We start from the raw sequence: 27,360 nt of genomic DNA, 5'->3' as shown, positions 1-27,360 counted from the left end.
TCTGCACCTTTATGGTGTCATACAATATGACACACCGGACCAAAAATTCTGAACAACACTCAGTTACGTGGGTGAATTCTGTTAATTTCTCTGTATTAGCTATACTGTATGTGATATAAAAAATACATCATACTGGTTATACAATGCATCACACAACCAGAAATACCAACCTTACCAAATTAACATGGTCTCAGTCAGTGATAGTTGAAAAGGCCATCAGACCTAGAGGTGCAAAACTTTTTTTTTTTTTTTGCTGACTGTTCATGGTGCGGTACTGAATTCAAAAGAAAAACGTGCAATGTGAATAGAAAATCAGTACAAGGTGGTACTGACATCAGGAGAAAGTAAAAGTCGACGATGAGGCGGATCATCTGAAGGATCAACCTACCACCGCTGCTATACAGCAGCCCATAGTATCCATTACAATGGTGTCAGAGGAACTCAATGCAATAGTGCCAGAAGCAGTCATGTGTCAGCAACTGCTTACCTTATACAGACGGCTAGGGGTGGCCTAATTAAGGTGTATAAACATCTCAAAGGGCAGTACTCAGTCGAGTGTCCATACCTGGAGCTGGCAAACACCCACTCCACAAGGAGTCACAGCTCAAGGTTGAATTGTGAACTCTTGGAACAACCTGCCAGAGAGTGTTGTGACAGCACCGAGTGTGAGCTCTTTCAAAACCATACTTGACCAACATTTTAGCAGGTTCAGATACATTCAGGAGCCGGTGCATGCCCAGTACTTGCAACAATGTGTAACAGAGACGTGACCGACCGCCCAAGCGGCTAATGAGCCGATCAGTGGCAAAGAGGATAAAGGTAAAAGTAATGCCTGGCAAGTTTATGAGATTAAAGTAATTATACTTATACGCTATACAAATAGGGATATAAAAATGAGTCACTGGCATATCCATATTTCCCCACATAAGGGGGAATTAGGGTACCAACATAGCACACGATCGTGAATCTTTGTTTAGAATATTTTGTAAGTTGTCATATTGTATGACACTACATGTATACAGTAAATGTAAAGCTGCCTTTTGTGCTGTATGTACACTCCATAAAAAAGTATCTATTAGGAGGGTTTTAATGAATTTGGAACTGAACAATCCTCTTGTCTCGCTAGGGTTGGTAGGCATGATTGTGAGACATTTCCTACCTATTATGGTAGGCCTAATTTAATTATTTCATTCAAGATATAAAATTAGTTCGTTGCATTATGATTTGTGAATAACATTATGCCTCACGAGCCTTTATCAAAAATCATTCGTGGTGTCATTTTGTTTCACACAAGAATTATATATATATATATATATATATATAGGTTGTACCTCTCTAGTCCAGCATTCTGTGGTCCGGAACGATTTTAGTTTGTCCAATATATATATATATATATATATATATATATATATATATATATATATATATATATATATATATATATATATATATATATATATATATATATATATATATATATATATATATATATATATATATATATATATATATATATATATATATATATATATATATATATATATATATATATATATATATATATATATATATATATATATATATATATATATATATATATATATATATATATATATATATATATATATATATATATATATATATATATATATATATATATATATATATATATATATATATATATATATATATATATATATATATATATGAAAAAGATGACAATGATCATCCAATAACCACTTGAATTATACACTGAATCTTAAGGAGATACAATATCAAGTCAACAATGCAATCCTTTATTTGCTACTTATTACACAAAGTCTTAAAAAGATGAGCAAAATAAAATCTTTACAGATACAGCACATCATAACAGATCATTCTAAACGTGAATCCTTACTGTACTTGCTGCTAGTTGATACACTCAATTAGATTCTCACTTTTACCACAATCACACACATTCAATAATAATAATGATGATATTATAGCATATTAAGTAGTTTCTACGTGACACTGGGTTTCATGACATATCTTAAGGTGCTATTGAACAGGAACAAAATTACCAAATATTTTACACCAACTAAAATAAATGAAAGTAAATGAAGAAGAATCTACACAGCATGGTGTTAGCAAGAAAGAAAGGGGAAACTAATTAGGTTTTCAAAATATGTTCTACTGCATTTATACTGAACTTAAAAACAATATAAAATGAAACATTTAATATGTACAGTGTATTCTGAATATTGTATTTAAAATGTATAACATTCAAAAGAAAATATTTTTAAGCTTCATTTTTTCACACTATACTGTACATAGTTAAGGAAGGTAACCTATCTACCTATATATTATCTCAATAAAACATACAGCTTGTTGCACCTCTCCACATAGACTAATGTTGGACAACCAATTAACAAAAATATATACTGCATGTAAGTTTGTATCACTGTCACCTAAAAAGGAATTTGTTATAATCTTTCAAACACTACAGCACAGTAATATATAGTAAGAAGTGTGGATAAAATATGCAACAAAAAAATGTCCCAAGATTTATCACATATATAATTTTTTTAAATCACCATACCTTAAAAGTTACATGTACAGTATTATGCCCATAGTATTATGCTCAAGCACATAATACCTACCAACATATCCAGAGAAAATTTGAGCTTTGATCTCAAATGCAACAGGCAACTATTTATTAATAAGATAGGTATAATGTGTTTAGCATTTAGTTATCTGGCATGTGAAAACCAAATTTGGAATAAAGAGCAAGCACCATATAACTGTGCGTTAAACCTCATGAACATGAGATTTTTTTGGACCGGTATTAGCAAGAGAAAAACTTTACAAACATGGAAAGAAAAGAAAGAATACCAGTATACGGTGAAAGCAATGCCCCTGAGAATCACATACAAGACAGTGAATCAAGAAAAATAATAATAATAATAATAATAATAATAATAAAAGGTCAGTCTAATCACCTTTTCTTTTTTTAGATACAGTAATTTAAATTGTATTCATACAAAGATGTAAAATGCCTATTATATTATTTGGAAATGATCCTTACACCATCTAGTATTATAAATGAGAAAAAAGATAAAAAGATCTAGAAGCCAACCTAGTAAAACTAGACATATAAACACTATACTAAAAAAACAGTACTAGCCTAAATCCTTATAATGAAACATTCCCTTCTGTAGTGCCATAGTCTCATATCTCAATAACTAGTGCCAAGATATTGAATCACATACATTTCCATGATATAGTCATCTCAAATTTATACTAAAACAGCAACAGCCAGAACTGTAAATCATAAAAAATTTGTTTTGCTAATTAAAAAATACTGTAACACATGATGATAGAATATAAAAATCTAATATAAATTTATCCAGATAATAAAATGCTACTTAATATAATAACTTTTTCAAGAATGACTTCATCTTACAGTACTTTGCTGTAGTGATAGTAATAAAGATTGTGCCCTTAAAACGAATGCTAAAGTTATTGACTAGACCACATTGTTCCAGCACTAAATAAAAATCTAATAACATAACTTATACAAGAAATCCTCCATTAACTCAGTTAAATTTCGCGCCATTTTCGAGATTCCCGTGAGGTGCGGCAAACAGACGCCACCCTTTCCCACCTCAAGACACCCGCTGCCCCGAGAAGCATCAGTCCACACGTGCCTACTGTACTGTGATCGCTACTGTGACTGCGAGAGGGCGGGCGGACGCCAGGACAGCAGAGAGAGGCTGGCAGTGCAGGTGTTGCCGACCTCAGCGAAATATAAAAAAATTTATTGACTTGTAAATAATTTTTTTTTTATTGTAACTGTATTTACGTTTTTCCATCATTATACTACAATATGATTAGTTTCAAATAATGATGTTGGTAAATGCCGGTACAGTGCATCAGTGATCAGTGTGACCACTGGGCCGTTAGTGGAGAGTATGGTGTGGTTAAGTGCATGACCTACCTGAGCTGTTTGGTGGCCACAGGTACAGTGATTCCTAAAAGAGTATTCGTGGTTTTGGCTTTTCGCAGGGGTTTCAGGAATGTAATTCCAGCGAAAAACACGGGATTGCTGGACATGTGTGTGTGTGTGTGTGTGTGTGTGTGTGTGTGTGTGTGTGTGTGTGTGTGTGTGTGTATATATATATATATATATTATATTACAAAGAAAGTACAAAGACGGATATTTCTTCCATTCCCCTTAAAATACAAAAGAACTTTTAAACCAAATACACATATCAATATAATATACAGTACTGTACATACTATAATCTTATATCCAACACTTCATTTTACATAACTGTATATTCCTCCTATTTAATATATAATCAAGAAAAAATGGACCAAAGTTCAATAGAAAATTAAAATTACATAAAAGGAAAAGGAAAACATAAAAAAGATATTCACTCGATATATCTCACTTCCATCATGGCACTAATATGGATCGCGCTCGGCAGAATCACATTAATGAGTTTTTCACAGTGAGTGTTGTTTTGAACGGGTCCGCAACTTATATCGCGGAGAACTGACAATCTGAAAAAGAAAATCATAATGTTTATTTTAAAATTTACTCCCTTTTTAAATACACATAACATTAAATGAATTTTTTATGAAAATGTCATCTATCAAAAAGATCAACTACTGTATTGAAGGAAGAAGAACCACTAAGATATGCGCAGCCACGAAGAAATTCTCAAAAGGCACAACTATGCCTTGTACCGCTATTGTACAGTGGTAATGCATATAACTTTTACCCTTCCGTCCTTGGTTCAATCCCCGACCCAGGACAGATGTCAGAAGGGAATTATCCAATGTGACCCTACCAACCTACAGTATGCAGGTTTTCTCCAGGTACTCTTATCATCAGTAGTTATAAATCCTGATTTTATATTGACAATTCCTTTTTAATTAATTACAAGTTATAATTCATATGGTGTTGAAGTAAACAATAAAAAACAATTATTCTGGAGTCAGGCTAGGTAGAAATTAGCCTACTGGAGACAGTAACTAGGGAAGTCATTAGCCCATGGGAGATTGCAATTTCACATATAGGTCATGGGTGATTTACCTTTTTTAGTCATTTTCAGGAAAAAAAAATGTCTGTCTTAAATACCGTAAATTACTGCATAACCCTTAATAAAAAATAATGTAACTAAAGCACCTAAGTAATTTACAGAGGTAAGCCACTAAACGAGGTAAAGTGCTGTATTGTTGCATTCTTAAAACTACAGTGGTCTCTCGGTTAACAAACACAATTCGTTCCAGAAGGTCGTTCGTTAACCAAAAATTTTGTTAACCGAAACCATTGTTTCAATGGGATTTTGGGTAATTGATTCCAGCTCATCGAAAATTACATACAAAGTAAAAATAAATGCAATAAAGTACACTTACTTTGAGGTGTGCATGTAGAAGGCTCCTGGTTGATGATGATGGGAATTAGAAGTGGGGGTGGAAGAGAAGGGAGAAGAGAAGGAAGTGGGGGTGGAAGAGAAATCACACCATGCTTCATGCCGTCATTTCACCCATAAAATTTTAAGTTCACTAGGTGTAATTCAATATTATTTTCTTTAAATCAACACTGCACTGCACTATATATTGTCAATATGTAAAATAAATTTCAGAGTGACCAATAATTGTACTGTAAAAATGTAAAAATAGTTTATGTTCAAGAGTGTCACAAGCAAGATGTTACCTCTACTGACCAGAGATACAAACTGACGCCTGTTTGGCGAATTGAGAGGCTGTTTGGCGCACCAAAAACTAGTTTCCTGTACTGCAATTATTATTTTAAATAATTGGTAAAATGACTAAAAAATTTAATTTAAAACTTGGGAAAATTATTGAATAGTACAACCTTCTTTATATATACTCAAATTTTAACGAATTTAAGCCCTAGAACCGATTACTGTATTGGTGGACTAATATTCCAGCTGGTGAGCAAGCGAAAACATGTTGACACGATTTCGTAAAAATTTCAAACCGAATATTTGTTCATTAACCGAATTTAATATTCTTATGGAAGGTAATTCGTGAACCGAAATTTCGTTAACCGAGGCGTTCGTTAACCGAGGGATCACTGTACAGTGTTTTACAATGAAATATGGAATTCAGCATTACTAAACACAATTTAGAGGTTGAACTGATAGTGAATGTTTATCTTAGCCCTCTTGCTACCAGGCCAAGTTGGAAAATTTCCAAACATTTCCCAATTTATGATGAATTTTTTGTCATCCAAGTACAGTACAGTACTGTACTGTACACTTGAGTACTGTATCAGGAATCTGAAATGATTGGGACAAAGTGCCTGAAAAAGTAGATATTTTTAGGAATTTGATACGTATATTGTACGTACTCCAGGAACCCATATACTGTACTGTACTGTACAGGGTATACAGTGACCCCTCGGGTAACGAACTCAATCCGTTCCAGAAGGTCGTTCGTTAACCGAAACCATTAACCGAAACCATTGTTTCAATGGGTTTTTGGGTAATTGGTTCCAGCTCACCGAAAATTTCCAAAATTCAACAAAAATGGTAGAAAAGTTCACTTACTTTGAGGTGTGTATGTAGAAGGCTCCTGGATGATGATGATGATGGGAATTAGAATGGGGGTGGAGGAGAAGGAAGAAGAAAAGGCATTGGGGTGGAAGAGAAGTCACCCCATGGCACCATTTCATCCATAAAATTTTAGTTTTCTTGGTGTATTTCAAGATTATTTTCTTTAAATCAACACTGCACTGCATTATATATTGTCAATATGTAAAATATATTTCAAAATGACCAATAATTTGCTTGGAAACACAGAAAAAAAGCATTTAGTTGAAGAGAGTCTCAAGCAAGATGTTACCTCCACTGAAAACAGAGAGAGACTAACACCTGTCTGGTGTGTTAACAGGCTGGATGGCACGCCAGAAACTAGTTTCTTTACCTAATACTACAGCTGGTGGACCGCCAAATGCAAGCGAAAACATGTTGAAGTCGGCTCGTAAAAAACTCGTTAATCGAGGGATTGCTCGTTAACTGAGGGACCACTGTATACAGATTTCTGGTAATTTAGTGTAAAACATAATTTAAAGTTTTACCTTACTCTCTAATCCAGGGACATATAATATACTGAAGACAGCCTTTGATCACTGAAAATACCAAACACTGAACATCTTTACACAAGTTTTATCTAATAATCATACTATATGCTTGAGTTCCAAAATACAAATACAAAAAACTATACAACTACAGTACAGTATAATAGCAACATCTGAAAACATGACTTAGCCTTTAACTTGCCTTTATAAAGTCGGGCTCAGTTATGGAAGGGTCTTTAACCTGAATGTTGGGTTTCGGGGTACTTGTGTTAAATGACTTGTTGTAAGACCTCAATGACAAACGTCGCTCATTCGGACGTTCATCTTGCTGGCAGCGAAACTTTTGTTGTACAGGAATGACGGAACTTTTTTGGGTTGATCTTCTATTAAAACACTTTCCTTTGTTTCCTGTAGGCATTGTGAAGTAACGTTTTTGATGATCATTATATTTTCCACAAGGATTGGAGTAATGTTTTTTTTTTTTTTTTCCCTTCTTGACAGTTCTAGTGTTTTGAAGGACACTGTCCGGTGGCATAACACAACAGCCATGACCTTTTGAGCCCAGAGTTTCAACCTCTCCTTGAAGTGGCTTCTCCGAGTTAACACTAATGTACTGTGAAGGACTAATTTTTTCTTGGCAGAATGCACTACACTGCTCACATGATGGAGTTAAACAGATATGAGGATAATCAAACTGCCATTTATTTATCAGACTGGAAGTCTCACCATAATCTAACCTGTCCTGGTTACTGACTTGCTCTTTCTTAATATTTTCCTCATTCTTTATGCTCAAGGTGATGTCAGTTTCTGGCATATTTTTATCAAAGAAGGTCTTTGGTTCTAATAGATGAATTTTTAAATCTTTCCCCTTTTTATCAAAAGGCCTTATGTCTGCTTTTTTTCTCTCTCTCGTAGAATGTGGAGCAACATTCACATATGGAAGAAAAAAAATTTCATCTGCTTGTTCTAATTTATGCATTTGTCCAGATGTTTTCAATGATTTTAGATTGTCCAACAATGATTTCAACATGGGTATATGAAGCTCCATACTATGAATATATACTTCTAAGTTTTGAATTTCTATGTCCAGCCTGGATTTAGCATAACACCACATTCTACTCCTTCCTTTAGACTCTTCTGTTTCAATACCATTATTTTCTATCTCCTCTCTCATTTTATCTGGAGACATTTTGGTATTTTCACTGACTTGAGACATAAGGGCAGTGGTGACAATATACGGAGACTCTACGACTTTATTGTTATTTATTTCAGATTTGAAGCTATCTAGGTTATTCTTTTGTGACATGGTGTTTCTTGTATTAGTTAAGGGAATGGTTTCCTTAATGCTCTCTGACAAATTAGATTTCTCAGACTGAGAGTAATAATCATCATCATCATCATCATCATCATCATCATCATCATCATCATCTTCTTCACCATCATCCAGAAATATTGAATCTTCATTCAAAATTGACCTATCTTCATCAATAGAGTAGCTAGAGGTACCACAACTGGAATCATCCATAGGCCAACTAGGGAAGCAATGCCCTTTAGACATATATATAGAACTGTCACTGTCCTCAAAGTCACTATTGTCTCTCCTTGATAAATTATCTGAATTCTCAGATGAAGAACTGCTGTTTAAGTTAGGCCATCTAGGAGGACTCGTAATGTACTCAGATAAAGCCGGTTTATATATATTCTTAGTATTTAAAGACCCAGTAGAACTGAATCTGTCTTCAGACTTCAAACCCATCAAATTTTCAGCCATGGTGTGTTCTGGTACAGTGACACTTCTCTCTCCAGAAATCTGTAATAAGTGATGGGGATGAACATACAAAAAAAATCTCTTTGACAATACTATAACAGGTTCTTTTACAAGAAATTTCAAAACTTGTTTGAAAACACAAAAGTACTTATACTGTAGTATCAAGTTATAATCAAAGTTTTTCAACAAATCATACATATTCATTACTACTTCACATGTTCCCAACTAATGTACTGCAACATACATGTATAAAGCATGTTAGCAAATTAATTCTTTGAGCCTTAAGAACCTGTCTTTTGACAGTCATCAGAATTTAAAGTTCTGCATATGAGATGTTCAGAGCCAGAATGACAAACCAACTCCTGGATTTTATTGGTTTTGTTTGAACGTGTTTCTCTACCACATCAGCTGATAAGGGAGAGGATCTTCATCTTAGCATTAGAGCCAGATTCCTTCAGAAAAGGAAGTGTTTCCATATCTTACAAACTGTAATGCAAATGAGCCATGGAGCCTGACTGAGGAATCTACAGGTGAACATAGCCAACCAGCCGTAGGTAATAGCACAGCACCAGCCACACGTGTATCAATATTTCCTTTGTCGGTGCGTATTTACATCATAATGTCATACATTAATGATAATGATTATTTATATTTTATTACAGGTTATGGAATGTGGTGGCTGATAAAATTTTTATTTCTTTATAACTTAAACCCAACCAATTTAAAGGGTCCTATACTGTACAGCATACTGGTACCTTAAAAATAAGCCAAATTTCCTACCTTATGAGACCTAAAACGGATCTAGTGCAAAACATGATTTTGGTTGCTTTGCCACTCTGGTTCTGAGCGCCTCATACCATCTACTGTAAATATAGTATCGTATACATTCACTGCAGATCTCATCAAATCTGCATTGATTCAAGATTTATGCCCAAGACAACTAAATGTTTATAGATGCCCTAACGGACCCATATCCTAACTCTGAACAGTATGTATTTTGTTTAATATGGGTCTATGAAATATAAAAGTGTTTGAACTTGAGTATAGAAACATATTCCTCAAACTCAATCATAATTAACAAACAAATAGCCGTTCTACTTAAATTGGAAAAAACAAACCCAGTCCCCAACGCATTTGATTGGTGGATGCTTAAGGGACACCAACAGCATGTGGATCAGCAATTCTGCTCAGCTCCGCAATCCTTCATTATTATGTCCTGCCTCTATCTCCCTTTCTCTCTCAAAAGGAACAATATTATACATAACACAATACAGTATTTTATAATGTTACATTATGATAATTAGTTATAACAAATAATACTTTCAAACCACACAATTTACTTAAAGCAAAACTCCTTAACCCAGCGAGTTTTAGGGAATGTTGCCTGGTCCGAGCTGATCCTAATAGTGATATCTCCATTAGCCACAACAACTGGTGCCGAGCACTTCTGGGAATGAGAGATTTCCGGGTAACGAGACGACTCTCTCAAAGCCGGAAAAAATCCCTCATCCCCGGAATTTTCTGGGTAACTGAAAAATGTTCTCAGAAGTTCTCAAAATTGCTCATTACGTCATCTCTCGAACCCAGAAGAATATCCCCCTTCCCCGGAATTTTCTGGGCACCAACAATTTTTTCTCCGAATTTTTCTGGAAAATGCACCGAATTTTCACCTCTCAAAACCTGGAGAAAAAAAATTTAAATAAATAAATAAAAAAAAATTGCCCAGAATTTTCCGGGTACCCCTGTATTGGGAAAACTTGTTTTGAATTTTCTGGAAAATGTGCCCCTCAAAAAATCGTTCCCAAAGCCCTAATATTCCACAAAATTACAGCTTTGGAAACGATTTTCCGATAAAATTTCAATTCCAGCTATCAGAGAGTTCCGGTTTGAAGGATTCGGCTAGTGGAGATATTCTGTTACCCGGAACAATTGGTGCAGAGCTGTTCCGGGAATGAGAGATTTCCGGGTAACAAGATGACTCTCAAACCTGAAAAAATCCCACATCCCCAGAATTTTTCTGGGTACAGTAGTACTGGGAAAATTTTATCAGAATTTTCCGGAAATTGCGCATTACGTACTCCATCCTTGGAATCTGCTCCCCCCTTCCAAAAAAAATGGAGACGGTTTCGATTTTTTTCCCGAATTCACATTACAGTATTTCATCCTTAGGATGTTGGTGGCACAGCAGTAACGCATGTAACTCTCACCACTATGTCAAGGGTTCTTTGCCTTGGCCCGGACACATGGGGACACAGCTCAAGGTTGAAGAAACCACATGTCCAGAAAACTGTAAGGGCAAACTTTTTCGGAGCGAGAATTGTGAGCTCTTGGAACAATCTGTCAGCGTGTGTTGTGACAGCACTGAGTGTGAGATTTTTCAAGACCAGACTTGACCAACACTGAAGCAGGTTCAGATACATTCAGGAGCCAGTGCATACCCAGTACTTGCCAACAGTGCATAACACTGAGATTTTTCAAGACCAGACTTGACCAACACTGGAGTAGGTTCAGATACATTCAGGAGCCAGTGCATACCCAGTACTTGCCAACAGTGTGTAACAGAGACGTGACCGACCTCCCAAGCAACTAACGAGCCAATCATTGGTAAAGAGGATAAAAGTATATAAAAAAAAAAAGTAAAAGTAATATCAAATTACTCAGCTCAGTAAAATAAAATATTTGCCTTGCTACTGTCATTACTCTGGAATCACTTATGAACTGGAAAGTAGGCCTTCACTCCTGCATGTTATGCACACTTTAGGGATCAAAAACAAGCTAGCACTGAACAATGATTCTAGAAGGAATGGACCAACGTTAGATAATACAGAAATTCATTGGTCTGTTTCTTAAAAAAATCGACATAATTCAGGGAATGTCTACATGTGCTATGCATGCAAAGGCAGTGGCCTACTTGTTGTTTCAGAAATAAATTCACCATACATGTAATAGGAAAAGACCACAGCCTCATGTAGCTTTGGCATACTTTGACATAAAGCAAATTCCAGTACTGTACCAGAGAACTGTCTAATTTTAATAGGAACAGAAAGCTTGCCAAAACTGTACAGTAAAGCATCAGTCAACTGAAAAATTTGGGACCATGAGGCTTCTGTAAAATGGATAATTATGAAAAGTGGATACTATCTGAACATGTGTCCAAGGAAACATTAACCCTAGTACTATACAGTACAGTACTTCTTGTATCTGTTTTGTTATACTGGACTGTATTATCATTATTTTTGCAAATACAAGCATTCACCAATTTACAAAAGGGTTCCATTCATGGAAACCATTTATAAAGTGCTTTTCGTAAATCGAAGCATAATTTAAATAGATGCCCAAAATAAAAGCTGGGATATGTTCCAACAAAAAGATACATCACCGTTTTGAAAGAGTCGTCTCGTTACCCGTAAATCTCTCATTCCCGGAAGTGCTCTGCACCAATTGTTCCGGCTAATGGAGATATCACTATGTCGTAGTAATATAAAGTATACAGTACATAATAATGAAAAATTACATAAAATCTTAGAAATAATCATGCAAAATATGAAACGCTGTACTGTACATAGGGATATGATACCTGAACATACAAAAAGAAAATGCTACAGAGGGAAACTTGAAAAAAAAAATCTTAACTGCCATTTATTTAAAAGGATAGCACTGATGTTGTGTTCCCTGTGTTTGTACTCATCAAAAATTTACTGTATTTTTTCACACTGATTATTGATGGAAAATCCAACATACTGAGTGAAAATAAATAAATAAAAACTGCAAAATTTTAGCTTATTTTCATTATTACTTAGGATGGAAGTACTGTATATTAGCATTACCATTATTATTCTACATTGGTTTAAAACGGTTAGGTTTTGTAAGGTTTGGCGAGGTAGGTTTGGATAGAAAGGAAGGAATGTCAGTCAGTCATTCATTGACTGGGAAGCATTCTATCACTTAGCATTCAGGGCCAATGCAGCATTTGTCAACAGTCACATGCAAACAAGGTATTGTTGTGAAGACACTGCCAACAGTGTGTATCAGAGATGTGACCGGCCGCCCAAGTGACTAAGAGGATAAAAGGAAAGGGAAAAAGGTAGCAGCAGCATCTTTATTTACAGGAAAACAGAGGGGGGAATCTGAATACAAGGATTTCTATTCCTTCACCTGATTTGCTTTGGTCTTTGAGACATGAAATTAATTTTCTTCTATTAAAATTTTCATTACTTAGCTGGATAATCCTAACTCTTGTCCTTATATTTTACTGTATACTGTACTTGATAATTATACCTGAGCCTTTGTCAGTATCAACAAAGTATTTTACAGCAAAATCCAAAAAATTTTGGTCTAATAATAAAATCTCAAGCATCTTTGTTAACACTGGGTGAGACTGGGAACTTTCTGAAATACTACCAGATACTGTACAGTGCTGCTATATTACACAATACAGTATTATTTCATTCACAAATTGAACCACACTAACCTGACTATTCTAACCTAAATCATATGAGTGTTTTTTTTTACAGGGAAGGGCCCACCTGGGCACAGGTCATCGAACTACAACGGGGTCTTGAGGGGCAAAAAAAAAATAAGAGTAAAAAGAAATTAAAAATTGAAAAGAAGAGAGATTATACTGTACATTAATCGACACCACGAACAAGCCGGAAAACCAGCTTATCGAAGTTTGAAAATTCCAAAGATAGATCTTTTTGCCTCCCTAAAAAAATCACAAGTTGCCACTTTATGCTACAGTGAAGGAAACATCGAGTTTGTTGGCCTCTTGAATACTGACTATTTTTACGTTTTTACATTAAAATTATTGGTCAATCTGAAATTTAGTTAACATATTGATAATATATAGCGCAGTGCAGTGTTGATTTAAATAAAATAATCTTTAATTACAGCTAGTGAACTTAAAATTTTATTGGTGAAATTACTGCATCAAGCATGGGTCCAACATTCTACATACACATCTCAAAGTAAGTGTACTGTACTGTACTGCATTTTGTTTATACTTTGTTTGTACTTTTCTGTGAGTTGGAACAAATTACCCAATATCCCATTGAAATAATAGGTTCGGTTAACGAACGACTCTGTGGAAGGAATTGTGTTCGTTAACTGAGGGGCCACTGTATATTAGTGTGTGTGTGTGTGTTGTTTAATTGTAGTTCCTCATGCACCAAGAGATTAACATTGACATTATTCTGGTGGGTGTGCCTCATAAGTAAGAAAAATTCTTTAATTGTAGGAAAAATCAACGTATTCACGGACTGCTTCACTCATCTTCTGTTAAATGCCAAGAAACATTAACATTTTACTTTAAAAATTATGATGGATTTGTTTCATTAATCGGAAAAAGGCTGTACCTGTAAATGCAAACTGAAAACATAATAAAGTGGATGCGATGATAAACTGTTTCACTGTCTATGCTAATACAAAATTAACATTACTTTTGCAGGGGTGGATCCAGGGGATCTGGACTCCCCCCCCCCTCCTTTCATCAGAAAATAACGATACCTTGGTTATATTCCAAAAAAATTTCAGGGGGGGCTAACAGAACCCCCCAGCTGAGTGGGCTTGCCATGTTTCCCCACCCACAACTTTTTGGACCAGAATCAATTCTGTTAACATCTACATCATCATCACCGTCTTCAGCTTCGTCCCAATAATGCCTCTGTCACTCCTACAAATGCCCATCTCTACATACAAGCCAGCCGCATGCTTCAATGTAAGAGTTAAACTTTAAATTTTACCTTTCCTTACTGTATTTTAGTCATTCAATGACTTCTTTTCTCTTAAATTAGGGATTCGAGATGCATAAAAGAGTACATTATGTGTTCTGACTTACGTACATTTCCGACTTATGAACATACTCAGGAACGGAACCCGTTCATAGCACGGGGACCCCCTGTACTCAGTATCATCCAAACATCTGAAAATTTGGTGCAATTCCATAAAGTCCTTCTGGTGCTAACCGGCTCCACCACCATTACCTACTTAAATTTACTACTTTTACTTTTATCCTCTTCACCACTGATCGGCTCGTTAGCCGCTTGGGCGATCGGTTGCATCTTTGATTACTTTCCCTTTTCTTTTATCCTCTTCACCAAAAGATCAGCTCGTTAGCCGCTTGGGCGATCGGTCACGTCTCTGTTACGCACTGTTGGCAAGTACTGGGCATGCACCGGCTCCTGAATGTACCTGAACTCGCTCCAGTATTGGTCAAGTCTTGTCTTGAAAGAATTCACAAGTATTTTTGTGGTAATGTATGAGAACACCACTACTGTACCACCAAAGGAGTGTTTGATTTTGTTAATTTTTCACACGTGTTCTCATCATTATAATAAGTATTTTAAATTAGGCAACATTTACTAGATCCTAATAGAACCTGACCTAACCAACCAAAGAATCTTACCTAACCTTACATAGCTTCCAAGCAGAGGACCTCCGCCCCCCCAGACCCCCTACCATATTAAACAGAAAGTACTGTAATTACGTTTATACCTGGTATGCCTGTACCAATAGAAGTAACTTTGTTGAAGCATCATGGTGTAACTTTACATATTTTGTGGACACGAGAGTACACTCGGACTGAGCAGGTCGGTTGTATACAAACTGAGCAGACAACAACACGCACTGACTCAGCAGATTTTTAAAGAATTTACGGTAAATAATTAATTTTTTCACATACAAAGCACATAGAAACATCATTTTAGTGTTGTATGATCAGTTTTTCAGTGTTCTCCCCCACAATTTCCCTCATCCTTCATGCCCTGCCCACTACAGGTGATTTATGACCGTAGATAGAGACAAAGGTATTACAGTAATATTGTTTTGGTCATCCAGCTAGGTTAGCTTCGGTTACGTTGAAATTATGTTTTTCTGTTGTTTGTTTATGTGTTCTGAACGATTATGACTTTCATTTCAAATAGGTGGATAACCGAACGATAATTTTACCAAGAAAAAAAAAAAATATAAAAAGTACTGGTCAATTTATAGTTTTGACCTGAGTTGAACAAAGTATTTTTTCCAATGATTTAGACAATTTTAAGACAATTTTCTTCTATGATGTTTTCCTTGCAAATGTCTTAAAAATACTGTACTGCAGGATCTAGGGGGGCCAAGCTCCACCATTAAGAGGTTAGGTTAAGTAATTTTAGGTCATTTGTGAGGTAAATGTCATAGAAGAAAAGTGGGTAAAATTTTAGTTTTGTACAACCATAGAATGAGAAGCAGCTGTATTGTACTTTCGGAGATGGCATGGCCCAAAGGTTAGGTTAGGTTAGGTTAGGTTAGGTTAAGTTTGGTTAGGTTAGATGAGTCGCTTTCGTGTTCTCCTCCACCCAATACCCCGATTTCCCAGGTTTTTCCCAATTATCGTTGGGGGGGGGATATAAATTTCCGCCAAAAATGCATGTCATTTTCGTTTAATGCACACAAAAATACATTGGAAAAACATATTGGTGAACCCCTAGGGATTTGTCAGAAAGTAAAAATTTACCTAAAATACTTACGATAATGATAAAAACATGTGAAAAAAATTAACGAAATCGAACAACTCCTTCTGATGGTAGAGGTGTTCTCATAAATTGTCATGTTTGTTTCTGAACCAGATGAAAAGATAATGTAACTCACAAATGACTGACAAAATTCCTTCACAATTACCACATTAAAACAATTATCACGGCGTCATTGTAAACTGGGTCCGACTAATTACCCAAATGTAGCCGCAATGAAGTCAAATAATGGTCCTACAAGAATAAATCGGACTGCCAATCACTTCTCGACTGGTTTTTGGCGTCACAAAATCACAAAAAATTGGTTAACTTAATTTAATCTGAGTTAATAGATCGAGTGCATGTACCTGACCTGACCTGACCTAACCTCGACTAGTATTTGGTGTCACGAAGTCACAAAAAATTTTACCTAACCTAACCTAACACAACACAACATCATTTGACTTCATTGCGACTAGATTTGGGTACATTTGGGTAATTACTCACTCCGTCGGTAAATGCACGCGATGAATTAACTCGGATTAAAGTAAGTTTTCCAATTTTTTTATACTTTGACACCAAATACTAGTCGAGAAGTGATTAGCATTCCGATTTATTCATGTAGGACCATTATTTGACTTCATTGCGGCTACATTTGGGTAATTAGTCGGACCGTTGTAAACTTACTCGGCAAAACTAAATCACGGACCACTATATTACCAGCGTCCACCTCTTTAACAGCTCAACTCAGAGGTTTCCTTAAGCTGAATCTACGATAATCGTCTGAATAAAATTCTACTTAAAACTGCGACAATCGATGGAAGAGGTTAATATAACCAGTCCTTGTCATAATCAATATCTTATATAATAGGTGCGTATATTTACCCGAGTAATGGTTTATCAGCTGCCGCCCGTCACCTGTGTAAGTGAGTGACCCGACGACTCTCACTTGGCTTCACCTGACGAGGTTGATGGCCACGGGTAGTCTGACCTGACGAGAGAACCGCCGCCTCGGGTCAGAAAATATCTAGAATATCCACTTAATTAGTTGATCATCAACAATGAGATCGTTAAATATCTAAAATTACAAATTTAGATTGTATTTTTTTTAATGTTTATTGTGGTTAAATCTACTTTTATTAATATCATTAATGATAAATAAGAAAGATATTAATTAACTTCGAATTAAGCGATACATAATCCAGTAGGGAAAACCAAAAATCTTCAACAAATAACTTCTATTAATTAGCAAAGACTAATAGTCTTTGATTAATTAGTAAAATTATTAGTGGTTGATATTATTTTATTGTCAGTTATAGTGTGGGGTATGGGGAAGTTTGGTTCATACTCAGGATGGGATGGAGAAAGGAAACTCACAATGTGCTCTCATGCATACATGTTGTATTAGATGTACAATGCAGCTTGGTGCTGGGAAGGCAGCATGGTTACAAGCGTGATGTAGAGAGAGCTGGTTGGTGAGGGTGCTCAGAGGAGGACAGCTTGTGGGTCGCCATGCTCGCCGGCGGGAGCGAGGGCCGTCAGGCAGGAGGAGGAGGAGGAGGTGTTGCTGGCTGGTTGGTGTAGGTAGAAAAAGAGCGATCACCACGAGGTCAGGTCTTAAGTAGCGGGGGTTGGCGTGGCTTAGTAGTTGACCCCAGCTCCGTGGGCGGCGCTGGTTGACCTAGACCACGAGGCATACACTGGGGAATTCGTGGGGTCGGCTACTCAGCGACAAACAGCGTTTGCAGGGGAGAAATCCACTGCAATAGCACACTATAAAATTTACATGTACCGTACCTGTTATTATTTTTATAAATATTACTTTCGTTTTAAATAACTGCCAATTTCCTCTATAATTTAAATTATTGTTATTTCGTAGCATTCACCCAGTATGTATATTAAAATGTGGTGTTTAGTTAAAACTGGTGAGTAGCTTCCCAAGAGTTGCTTACACAATCACTCAGTAGAACAGTGGTCCCCAACCGTTTGTAGGCTCTGGCCCTCTGGGCCACTTTTATCATTGTAAATATAGTGGAGAGCGCCAAAGCTTTGGATCTACATTTAAGAAAAAAATTAATATACACTGTACAGTTATTTGCAGTTTTACACGTCTAACTATTGTCAGTTACATACATTTTACTTTTTTACTTTTACTTTTATCCTCTTCGCCACTGATCGGCTCGCTCGCCGCCCGGGCGATCGGTCACGTCTCTGTCACGCACTGGTGGCAAATACTGGGCATGCACCGGCTCCTGAATGTACCTGAACCCGCTCCTGTGTTGGTCAAGTCTTGTCTTGAAAGAGCTCACACCCGGTGCCGTCACAACACTTTCTGGTAGATTGTTCCAAGAGTTCACAACCCTCACTCCGAAAAAGTTTGCCCTCACAATTTTCTGGATTGGCGGCTTCTTCAATCTTGAGCTGTGACCCCTTGTGAGGCGAGCGTCCGCCAGCTCCAAGTAAGGACACTCAACTGAGTAGTGCCCCCTGAGATGCTTATACACCTCAACTAGGAACCCCCTTGCCCGTCTGTAATACAAGCTAGGCAAGTTCAGGCCTCTCCAATCTCTCAGGGTAGCTGAGGTGCCGAAGTGTAGGCACCAGTTTGGTGGCCCTCCTTTTAACATTTTCAACCAACTGACAGTCCCTAGCATATCTCGGGGACCAGATGGGGAAGCACTTCACTCCTGAAGATCGTTACGAGGGACGAACCGTCTAGATATCTGAACGACCTTCTTATAAGACCCAATAATTTATTTGCCTGATTTACCTTCTTCTCGCAATGGCCCGAGAACTTCAGCTCATTGTCAACATACACACCTAGGTCCTTCTCACATTCAGTCTCAACTTGTGCAGTTTCTTCATCCCTTTGGGACATATGCTACGCCTCCTTACCGTTGGTACGCCCCAGGTGCATCTTCTTACACTTCGTGGCATTGAATCTCAGCAGCCATTCCTTCGACCATTCCTGGAGCCCACAGAGGTCCTTCTGCAGCTCTTCACAGTCCGCTTGGTTCTTAATTTCCAGAAATAACTTGGCGTCATCGGCAAACATTTGTATGGAGGAGTGTACAACGTCAGGCATGTCATTTATGAAACAAACAAACAACAGCGGGCCCAATACACTGCCCTGTGGTACCCCACTTGTGACAGGTACAGATGACGATTTCGTGCCATTAATCACCACACACTGCTTGCGGTCATGTAGGGCCAAAGCTGGTGCCTGCACTTCGGCATCTCAGCTACCCTGCGAGATTGGAGCGCCTGAACTTGCCTAGCTTATACTACAGACGGGCAAGGGGGGACCTAGTTGAGGTTTATAAGCATCTCAGGGGGCACTACTCAGTTGAGTGTCCTTACTTGGAGCTGGCGGACGCTCGCCCCACAAGGGGTCACAGCTCAAGATTGAAGAAGCCGCAAGTCCGGAAAACCGTGAGGGCAAACTTTTTCGGAGTGAGGGTTGTAAACTCTTGGAACAATCTACCAGAAAGTGTTGTGACGGCACCGAGTGTGAGCTCTTTCAAGAGAAGACTTGACCAACACTGGAGCGGGTTCAGGTACATTCAGGAGCCGGTGCATGCCCAGTATTTGCCAACAGTGCGTGACAGAGACGTGACCGATCGCCCGGGCGGCTAGCGAGCCGACCTTTTGGTGAAGAATATAAAGGAAAAGAGTCGTGACCGATCGCCCAAGCGGCTAACGCCGATCAGTGGCGAAGAGGATAAAAGTAAAAGAATGTCTTCTATCCACGCTAGGACATTTCCCCCAGGATGCACCTGGGGCGTACCAACGGTAAGGAGGCGTATCCTATGTCCTAACGGGATGAAGATGCTGCACAAGTTGAGACTGTATGTGAGAAGGACCTAGGTGTGTATGTTGACAATGAGCTGAAGTTCTCGGGCCATTGCGAGAAGAAGGTAAATCAGGCAAATAAATTATTGGGTCTTATAAGAAGGTCGTTCAGATATCTAGACGGTTCGTCCCTCGTAACGATCTTCAGGAGTGAAGTGCTTCCCCATCTGGAGTACAGTCACCCCGTCTGGTACCCGAGATATGCTAGGGACTGTCAGTTGGTTGAAAATATTCAAAGGAAGGCCACCAGACTGGTGCCTGCACTTCGGCACCTCAGCTACCCTGAAAGATTGGAGCGCCTGAACTTGCCTAGCTTATACTACAAACGGGCAAGGGGTGACCTAATTGAGGTGTATAAGCATCTCAAGGGGCACTACTCAGTCGAGTGTCCTTACTTGGAGCTGGCGGACGCTCGCCCCACAAGTGGCCACAGCTCAAGATTGAAGAAGCCGCAAGTCCAGAAAACTGTGAGGGCAAACTTTTTCGGAGTGACAGTTGTGAACTCTTGGAACAATCTACCAGAAAGTGTTGTGACGGCACCGAGTGTGAGCTCTTTCAAGACAAGACTTGACCAATACTGGAGCGGGTTCAGGTACATTCAGGAGCCGGTGCATGGCCAGTACTTGCCAACAGTGCGTGACAGAGACGTGACCGATCGCCCGGGTAGCTAGCGAGCCGATCTTTTGGTGAAGAGGATAAAACAAAAGGAAAAGTAACAGAGACGTGACCGATCGCCCAAGCGGCTAACGAGCTGATCAGTGGTGAAGAGGATAAAAGTAAAAGTAAAAGTGCCAAACAGAGACGTGATCGACCTCCCAAACGGCTAACAGATGGATCAGTCTATCCTTATGAACGTTTCATTTTCTTTCATCGCAACAGAGAAAATGAACGTAAATAAACAGTGTATGGTTGAGTTAAGAGGGACTTAAATGACTGTATGAATTTAAAGGTGTTACCATAATTGTAAAGAAAATGGATCTTATTTAAAATTTGGACTGTGTTAAATTTTGTTGAAAAATTTGTCACTAGTACAGTTTTTTATGCCGATTCTAAGTATGCAACTCATTTTTAGCGGAAATAAATGTAATTGTCATGTAGTTAATTCTAGATCTTGGCAAATTATACCAACCCAGGCTGACGGCCACGGCGTCATGCACTCAGGCGCGCCCCATTTAGAAATTATAACTTGTCTTAAAATATGCAAATGACGATAGTTATTTATAGTAGACGACTGAACGGATTTCGCACAAAAGTTAGTCTGACAATAAACAAAAGAAGAGTAAAACGCACCATCTGTCTCTAAGAGCGAATTGTAACAAGAATAAAGATTCTCATATGAAGTAAATAGTCAGCAAAACTTCGTTGTTCGCCAAAGGGTCCAAAGCATTGGAATAACCGGAGTTATCCTGCGATTTTTAGTACTTTTACTTTTATCCTCTTCACCACAGATCGGCGCGTTAGCCGCTTGGGCGATCGGTCACGTCTCTGTTACTTTTCTTTTTATTTTATCCTCTTAGGGTCACACTGGATAACACTCTTCTTACATCTGATCCGGACCGGGGATTGAACCCGGGACATAATAGTTGAGGCATTCGTGTTACTCCCTGTGTTACTTATACCCTACAGATTGAAACTGGGAGAACAACGACAGCACATACACTAAGTGTGGTCAACTCTACCACTTGCCCAAGAATCATGCCATGAACTCACACAGTGTGGCTGTAAAAAAACTTTGCACAGTGCAAAGTTTCATACGTTCTTCAATGTAGCGGTATTTTCACACAATCTCCAATATTTCCTTAAATCAACCGTCATGATGCTAAATAAACGACACCAACATCACCTTTTGTTGGAATAACTATTAAACTGAAAATTTCACCCTCACTCTGTCACCAAGACTAAAAGAAAACTTTGAAATCTCATATGTATATTGACAATAAGATTATAACATATTATATAAGTTAGCCTGAACAGGTTAAGTTAAGATTAGGCTTCAGCAGTACAACAGTAACAATTTGGTGATTATTGATATACGGACAGAACTTAGAGCTTTCTTGTCTTGCTAAAAAAATCATTTGTGTCATCGATGCCACTATATCTCGAACAAGGAAGATCTTAAACTACCCAAAGATACTCTAGTCTTTGGAACTACCCATTCCTGTTGTTTCTCTTGGTAGTTCAGGGACGCGAGAAGCGACCGGTTGTCAGTCTGGCGAGAGTCACTGGAGTGAAAGCACAGAAGTTCCATCTTGTGTTCCGGTGAGGAGAGGCTCGAGTGGCAGGTAGTCCTCCTAAACACCATGATCTTCACGTGTGGTTGGCTGTGCCTGGGGCTTCGCATATATTTTGTAAGTTAATACCAAGTTCAATATTTCATTACATTATTGGTAGGCATATGGAACTATAATTATTATATAATTGTGAAAATTCTTCTTGAAGGAATGTATTGGATTCGTAGTATAAACTGTGATAATCGTGATCAAGGGATGGCCGCGTTGTATTAGGTAAAGGGTAGGGGAAGATCGCCAATTTATTTTTGTATTTTTGGGGTGCTTGTAGCTCCTAGTTTATAAACGTGAAGCAACAGGAATTTAAAAAAAATGTCTTCCACTCGATTTTCGTGAGTTATTATGTAGTCATTAAATATGGTATTCATCGATCTCTTGGTCTGGTGGAATGAAAATCCTTTCACGCACAGTTTTGTGCTAAAAAATTATCGAATACTACAAATATTTTGAATGACCGTAAGCATTCATGTACACGTATTGCATTAGTGATTAGATATCGATGTATTTCTGCAACAAGGTAGTAGAATTGCTGTAAACCTAGACATGAATTGCCATTTCATAAATATTGTGTATAGGAGAAAACCATTGGAGTAAAAAGTTGACTAAAACGTGAATATATGGAAGGCTTACATTTGTAGGTCTTACAATATATTAAGGTGTTAAATAATTTTTCGGTACGGTACATGTTGCCTCCCACTGCATCTCAAAAATATTATTTTTGCAATTAATAGTCGGACAATTCTGACACGTTTGACGTGTCCCTCGCAAATGACTTAAATATGCCGGGGGTCCAGGAGGCTGTTAGGTCACTTAGGTTATTTGCGAGGGTAACGTATAAGTGTCGTAGAATTGCCTATACTTTTGATTGCATAGATAAAGTCGATTCGGTGGGTGGAAACTCTTACAGACTACACATACCTTTTGTGTTAATAGCTCTTAGGATAAGGTTTTGGTTGAGGCAAAAAAAAAAAAAAAAAAAATCCTAAAGTTATGAAGACGATGACAATGCAGTATTGGTGGTCTTGGGTTATAAGGTACAAATAAGAACAAGGCCGTGGCCTCTATCTCTTCGACATTGACAAGTTAACAAAACCAGCATCATTTTAGGAGGAACGAACCAGGCACAAACAAGACTTGTGTAGTGCTCAGTGGTTTGTTTTGGCTAAAATGTTTGTGATTTTAGTTAATTTGGCACGCCGAAAGCATGGAGGTTACGGCCTACTTATCATAAGAATTAATGGTATTTTTTTATTAGTAGTTCTAACCCCAGAGCCTATCAGTAGAGACGAGTAACATGTCTTGGCCAGACTTTGCATTGGTCACTAACCGACACACGGCTCATGACCCAACAACCCTTGACAATACACAGCCGCTCAATTTGGGATAGTTAGAAGTTTGGGTAAAGTTATCGTTTCGGTCATCCACGTATTTGGAAGTTAAATTTGTTTTCCCGATGGTTTATGATGTCGTTTTGAACGGTTCTGGCCTTCATTTCTACCGCAAATCACTATTTTTTGAGCTCCCCCTTATCCAACTATAATGGGGTACCCCTAGTGGGAACCAGGAGTTTTGGGTGGGGGAAAATCACAAATAGTAGTAATTAGTGATGTAAATGAAGGTTAGAATCTTTCTGAACACCCACACAAAAAAATCGGAAAAATCATAATTTCAACCTAACCTAAGATTCGCTGGATGACCGAAACTATAATACCGAAGTTTGGAGTGATTGTAGAAAGTTCCAAATGAACCAGTTTTCCCTAAGTTCAAACCCAATTCAAACCCAGATGACATAACCTAACCCGAATTAATAAATGAAGTCCAACTTAAATTGTGGTGTTAACAGGTAATGTACGCAGTAATTTAAATGTTTGGGTTTTAAGTCGTGTTGCACCTGTCTCAGGTTTCTGTACAAGCGGCCCATCTCCCCACGGACACCGACAACAGAGACGGTGAAGAGATCCAGACCTATGTCGACGTTGAGGACATCTCTGGACAAACTCATAAAAATCCTCTTGGAGTATATCAGGAGCTACTGACCAATCAGATTAACAAAGTTGAAAATGAAGACTCGGGCTTCGTTCCCGAAGCAGATTCTGGAGGTATATTAAATGAAAATATTTTTTTGTCAAAGAGAAACTATCAGAAAGATCAGTCAAGTGATTCATCAGGGTTGGTGTTTAACCCAGCATTTAGAGGTCCAAGTGTGCCAACGAGTAGCTCGAACGACAGAGATTTTCAAAGCACAGATAATCGGGTAAGGTGGAGCGCTCATTCTTATTGTGCTTATATGGCTAACGCTGGACTTGTCTAATGGAGAACATTATTGGATGATTTAAAGTCTTGCCGAATTTCAGTTGGTAGTGTACGGTATAAAACCTGTCTATTTTTCTTGTTGGATGCTTTCACATTACTGTATATTTAAATATTCCTTACATTAGCCTTCCTTTTTTTCACATTTCGGTAAATTTTTACTTTCGGACACTTTTCTTGTGACGTTGCCTTCGCAAATCGACTGACGGGGATCCCCCCCCCCCCTTCCCCACCGACCACCCGGCATATATATGTCGTTTGTGAGAGCAACGTCATAGAAGAAAAGTCTTAGAATTGTCTGAACTAATGATTACAAAGATAAAATTCTTAAGATTCCCGTGTTGTCCGAAAGTAAAATGCCCATATTTCTTGCATGTTTCCAATAACTCCGGCCATTTTGGCACGTGACCCGATTTGGTCACGATCTTGGGACCTGCAGGTGTCGTCTTCAAGTCATAACCAAAGGTTAGGAGATTCTGGGGAATATCTGGTGACGTACGGCAACTTCCAGGACGACACCGCCAACAACCGGGTAAGATGTAGTCCTGTATATTATATTGTACGAAAGTTCAGTGGTTTGATAAAATAAATGTACTGTAGTTACTGTTTAAAACTGAAGATATACACAACAGATGATTTAGCCAGGATCAGTATTCCTATTAATTCCGTATTATATCGCCCAGCTCCGTGTGGCGACTGGGAGGGATTATCTTTATCAGCAGCAACAAGCCGGTGATCAAGCCAGTAAGCAGGAGCTGGTGTTGCTCTTCGCCAACAGTGGGAAAGGCAGCAGTGCTCTGGCTCCCGGCTGCTCCCTCTTGCACTATAGCGTGAAGGTGAGTCACGTGTGCTTGTGTGGACAGTTAATGGAAGATGGAAGCTGGTTTTGTCAGTTTATCAGAATTAAGCTGAAATTCCTTCGTGATACAGGTTGTCTGTATTTTATGCCAGGGTTATGTTATGATGTGGCGGTTGTAGGTGGAGTGGGGCAGTGATATGAAGCTCTATAATGCACAATTGATTTTGTCAACTTGTCCATTTGAAAACCGAGTTAGTTGACCATTTTTTTAAGCAAAACAAAGGATCTTGTACCGTTTTTATGTAGAATAAAACGTTAACCATATTATCCGGATCTGCTGTCTGAACACGATTTCAATACTTGTACGTCAGTATTCATTAGGTTGGTAAGGTTGACTTGCTCAAGTAGTGTAAGAAATTTTATTTTTTTCTAAATATCACAAGAAAATAAAAGCGGCTGTACTGAAGTTATTTCGCAATGTAAATGAAACCAACCTAACCAAAGTACTGTAAATTAATTAGTACAGGTCTTTCTCTGATCATTATTAGTGTTTTACCGAATGTCCACAGCTATACTGTGGTGATGTGGCGCGTAGGCAGAAATTACTACTGGGTTCGATGTTTTGATGGTGTATGTAGCTGGTGCTGAGGCCCCAGCGTGACCCTCTTAAACATAGGGTCCAGAGGCCTGTCTCTTGGCTGATGGTGCGGGTCTAGGTCTGCCTTGGGGCTGATGGTGGGGTCCAGGGGGCTTTTCCTATGGATGTTGGATCATAATATAGTATTTTTGTGTGTATGAAGCCTAATAATGTTTTTACAGTCGAGGTGTTCAGCCAACGTGATGGAATTAACGGTCAGCTCTCGGGTGCCGGTGACGGGGCAGTTGACGCTGGCCGAGGGTGACGGAGAGGTGGCTATGGACGGACCCTACATGGTGAGTACCTGTTATACTGCACAGGGACCTTAATTGCAACATTTGTTTAGGATTAAATGTTAGTGTGTGTGTGTGTGTGTGTGTGTGGGTGGAGAGGACCCTCGTTACCGAACTATTTTACAGGCCCGGATGCTTTCGTACCTGTAAATGGTCAAATGGTAATGCATGGAGTAGGTGGCCTCGTAACGTAGTGGTGACACGTGGATGGAATAAAAGATTACTCCGTTTAAAGACTTGACGTGTACTGTACATCCGATGTACTTAAGAATGATCGGTTCATACATGGTTGTGTGCCATCACTTTGTGGGGGCATACATTGTTGTGGTTCATAATTGGTTGGGTTCACTGTGGAGCATACATGGTTGTGGTTCCTTGTGGGTGCATAAATGGACGTGATTCCTTGTGGGGCATACATGGTCGTGGTTCCTTTTGTGGGGCATAGGGTGAATGTCCTTCATCCTCTTGTGTGTATAAACATGGCTCCTCTTAAACCAATTATCCTAATTTGGTCATACAAAAAGCAGGCGGTAAATAATACTGCGGTGGAAATAAGGAATTAATAGTATTTGAGTCTCCAGATGGATGTTAAACTGAGAACCAGAGAAGAAATAAAACTTAGTATTAATTGTATATTGCAGAGCTTAAGATAGTAATCATTCCTAAATTGTATATATTGTTGACCCAAGTCTATGAAAAAATACATAATAAATAAAATGTGAAAATGAAACCCTGACCTGGATGTATTTAGTAAAGTGCTGTAAATAATTCAAATAAAAGGTAACATTGCACACTGCCTTGTCGTCGTCACTTGGGAAAAAAATTAATTCTGGTTT

General features: G+C 38.1%; 2 protein-coding genes across 3 annotated transcripts; one reads left to right on the top strand and one right to left on the bottom strand.

Annotated features, from left to right (window-relative positions):
• Positions 1-1,782: 1,782 nt before the first annotated feature.
• On the bottom strand, positions 1,783-17,348 carry LOC121877382 (MATH and LRR domain-containing protein PFE0570w-like). 2 transcript variants are annotated; one of them, XM_042383133.1, is made up of 3 exons: positions 17,231-17,348; positions 7,296-8,903; positions 1,783-4,545 (listed from the first exon to the last, which is right to left on the bottom strand). In XM_042383133.1, the coding sequence occupies exons 2-3, from the start codon at positions 8,862-8,864 to the stop codon at positions 4,489-4,491; spliced, it is 1,626 nt and encodes a 541-aa protein (XP_042239067.1). In that variant the 5' UTR covers positions 8,865-8,903; positions 17,231-17,348; the 3' UTR covers positions 1,783-4,488. The 2 variants fall into 2 exon arrangements, with proteins under 2 accessions (XP_042239067.1, XP_042239060.1); XM_042383126.1 differs by lacking the exon at positions 17,231-17,348 and having other exon boundaries at positions 7,296-11,178.
• A 5,071-nt stretch (positions 17,349-22,419) lies between these two features.
• LOC121876051 lies at positions 22,420-27,177 on the top strand. The gene is made up of 6 exons (XM_042380935.1): positions 22,420-22,545; positions 24,386-24,739; positions 25,235-25,327; positions 25,479-25,631; positions 26,414-26,527; positions 27,166-27,177. Exons 1-6 carry the CDS (start codon positions 22,498-22,500, stop codon positions 27,175-27,177), a joined length of 774 nt encoding a protein of 257 aa, XP_042236869.1. The 5' UTR covers positions 22,420-22,497.
• Positions 27,178-27,360: the final 183 nt, after the last annotated feature.

This window comes from Homarus americanus, unplaced genomic scaffold, assembly GCF_018991925.1.
Source record: "Homarus americanus isolate GMGI-L3 unplaced genomic scaffold, GMGI_Hamer_2.0 scaffold33468, whole genome shotgun sequence".
NCBI classification, from domain to species: domain Eukaryota; kingdom Metazoa; phylum Arthropoda; class Malacostraca; order Decapoda; family Nephropidae; genus Homarus; species Homarus americanus.
The sequence above is the reverse complement of the archived record's forward strand: the minus strand, read 5'-3'. Positions and strand labels throughout refer to the sequence as shown.

Bases quoted from the DNA above. Each gene is read 5' to 3' on its own strand.
- LOC121877382 (XM_042383126.1), bottom strand. From the start codon at position 9,065: ATGAATATGTATGATTTGTTGAAAAACTTTGATTATAACTTGATACTA. The intron at 4,546-7,295 runs GCAAGTTAAAGG...TTTCTTTTTCAG, and splicing joins CTGAGCCCGACTTTATAAAG to ATTGTCAGTTCTCCGCGATA.
- LOC121876051 (XM_042380935.1), top strand. From the start codon at position 22,498: ATGATCTTCACGTGTGGTTGGCTGTGCCTGGGGCTTCGCATATATTTT. The intron at 24,740-25,234 runs GTAAGGTGGAGC...TGGGACCTGCAG, and splicing joins TTCAAAGCACAGATAATCGG to GTGTCGTCTTCAAGTCATAA. The intron at 25,632-26,413 runs GTGAGTCACGTG...ATGTTTTTACAG, and splicing joins TCTTGCACTATAGCGTGAAG to TCGAGGTGTTCAGCCAACGT.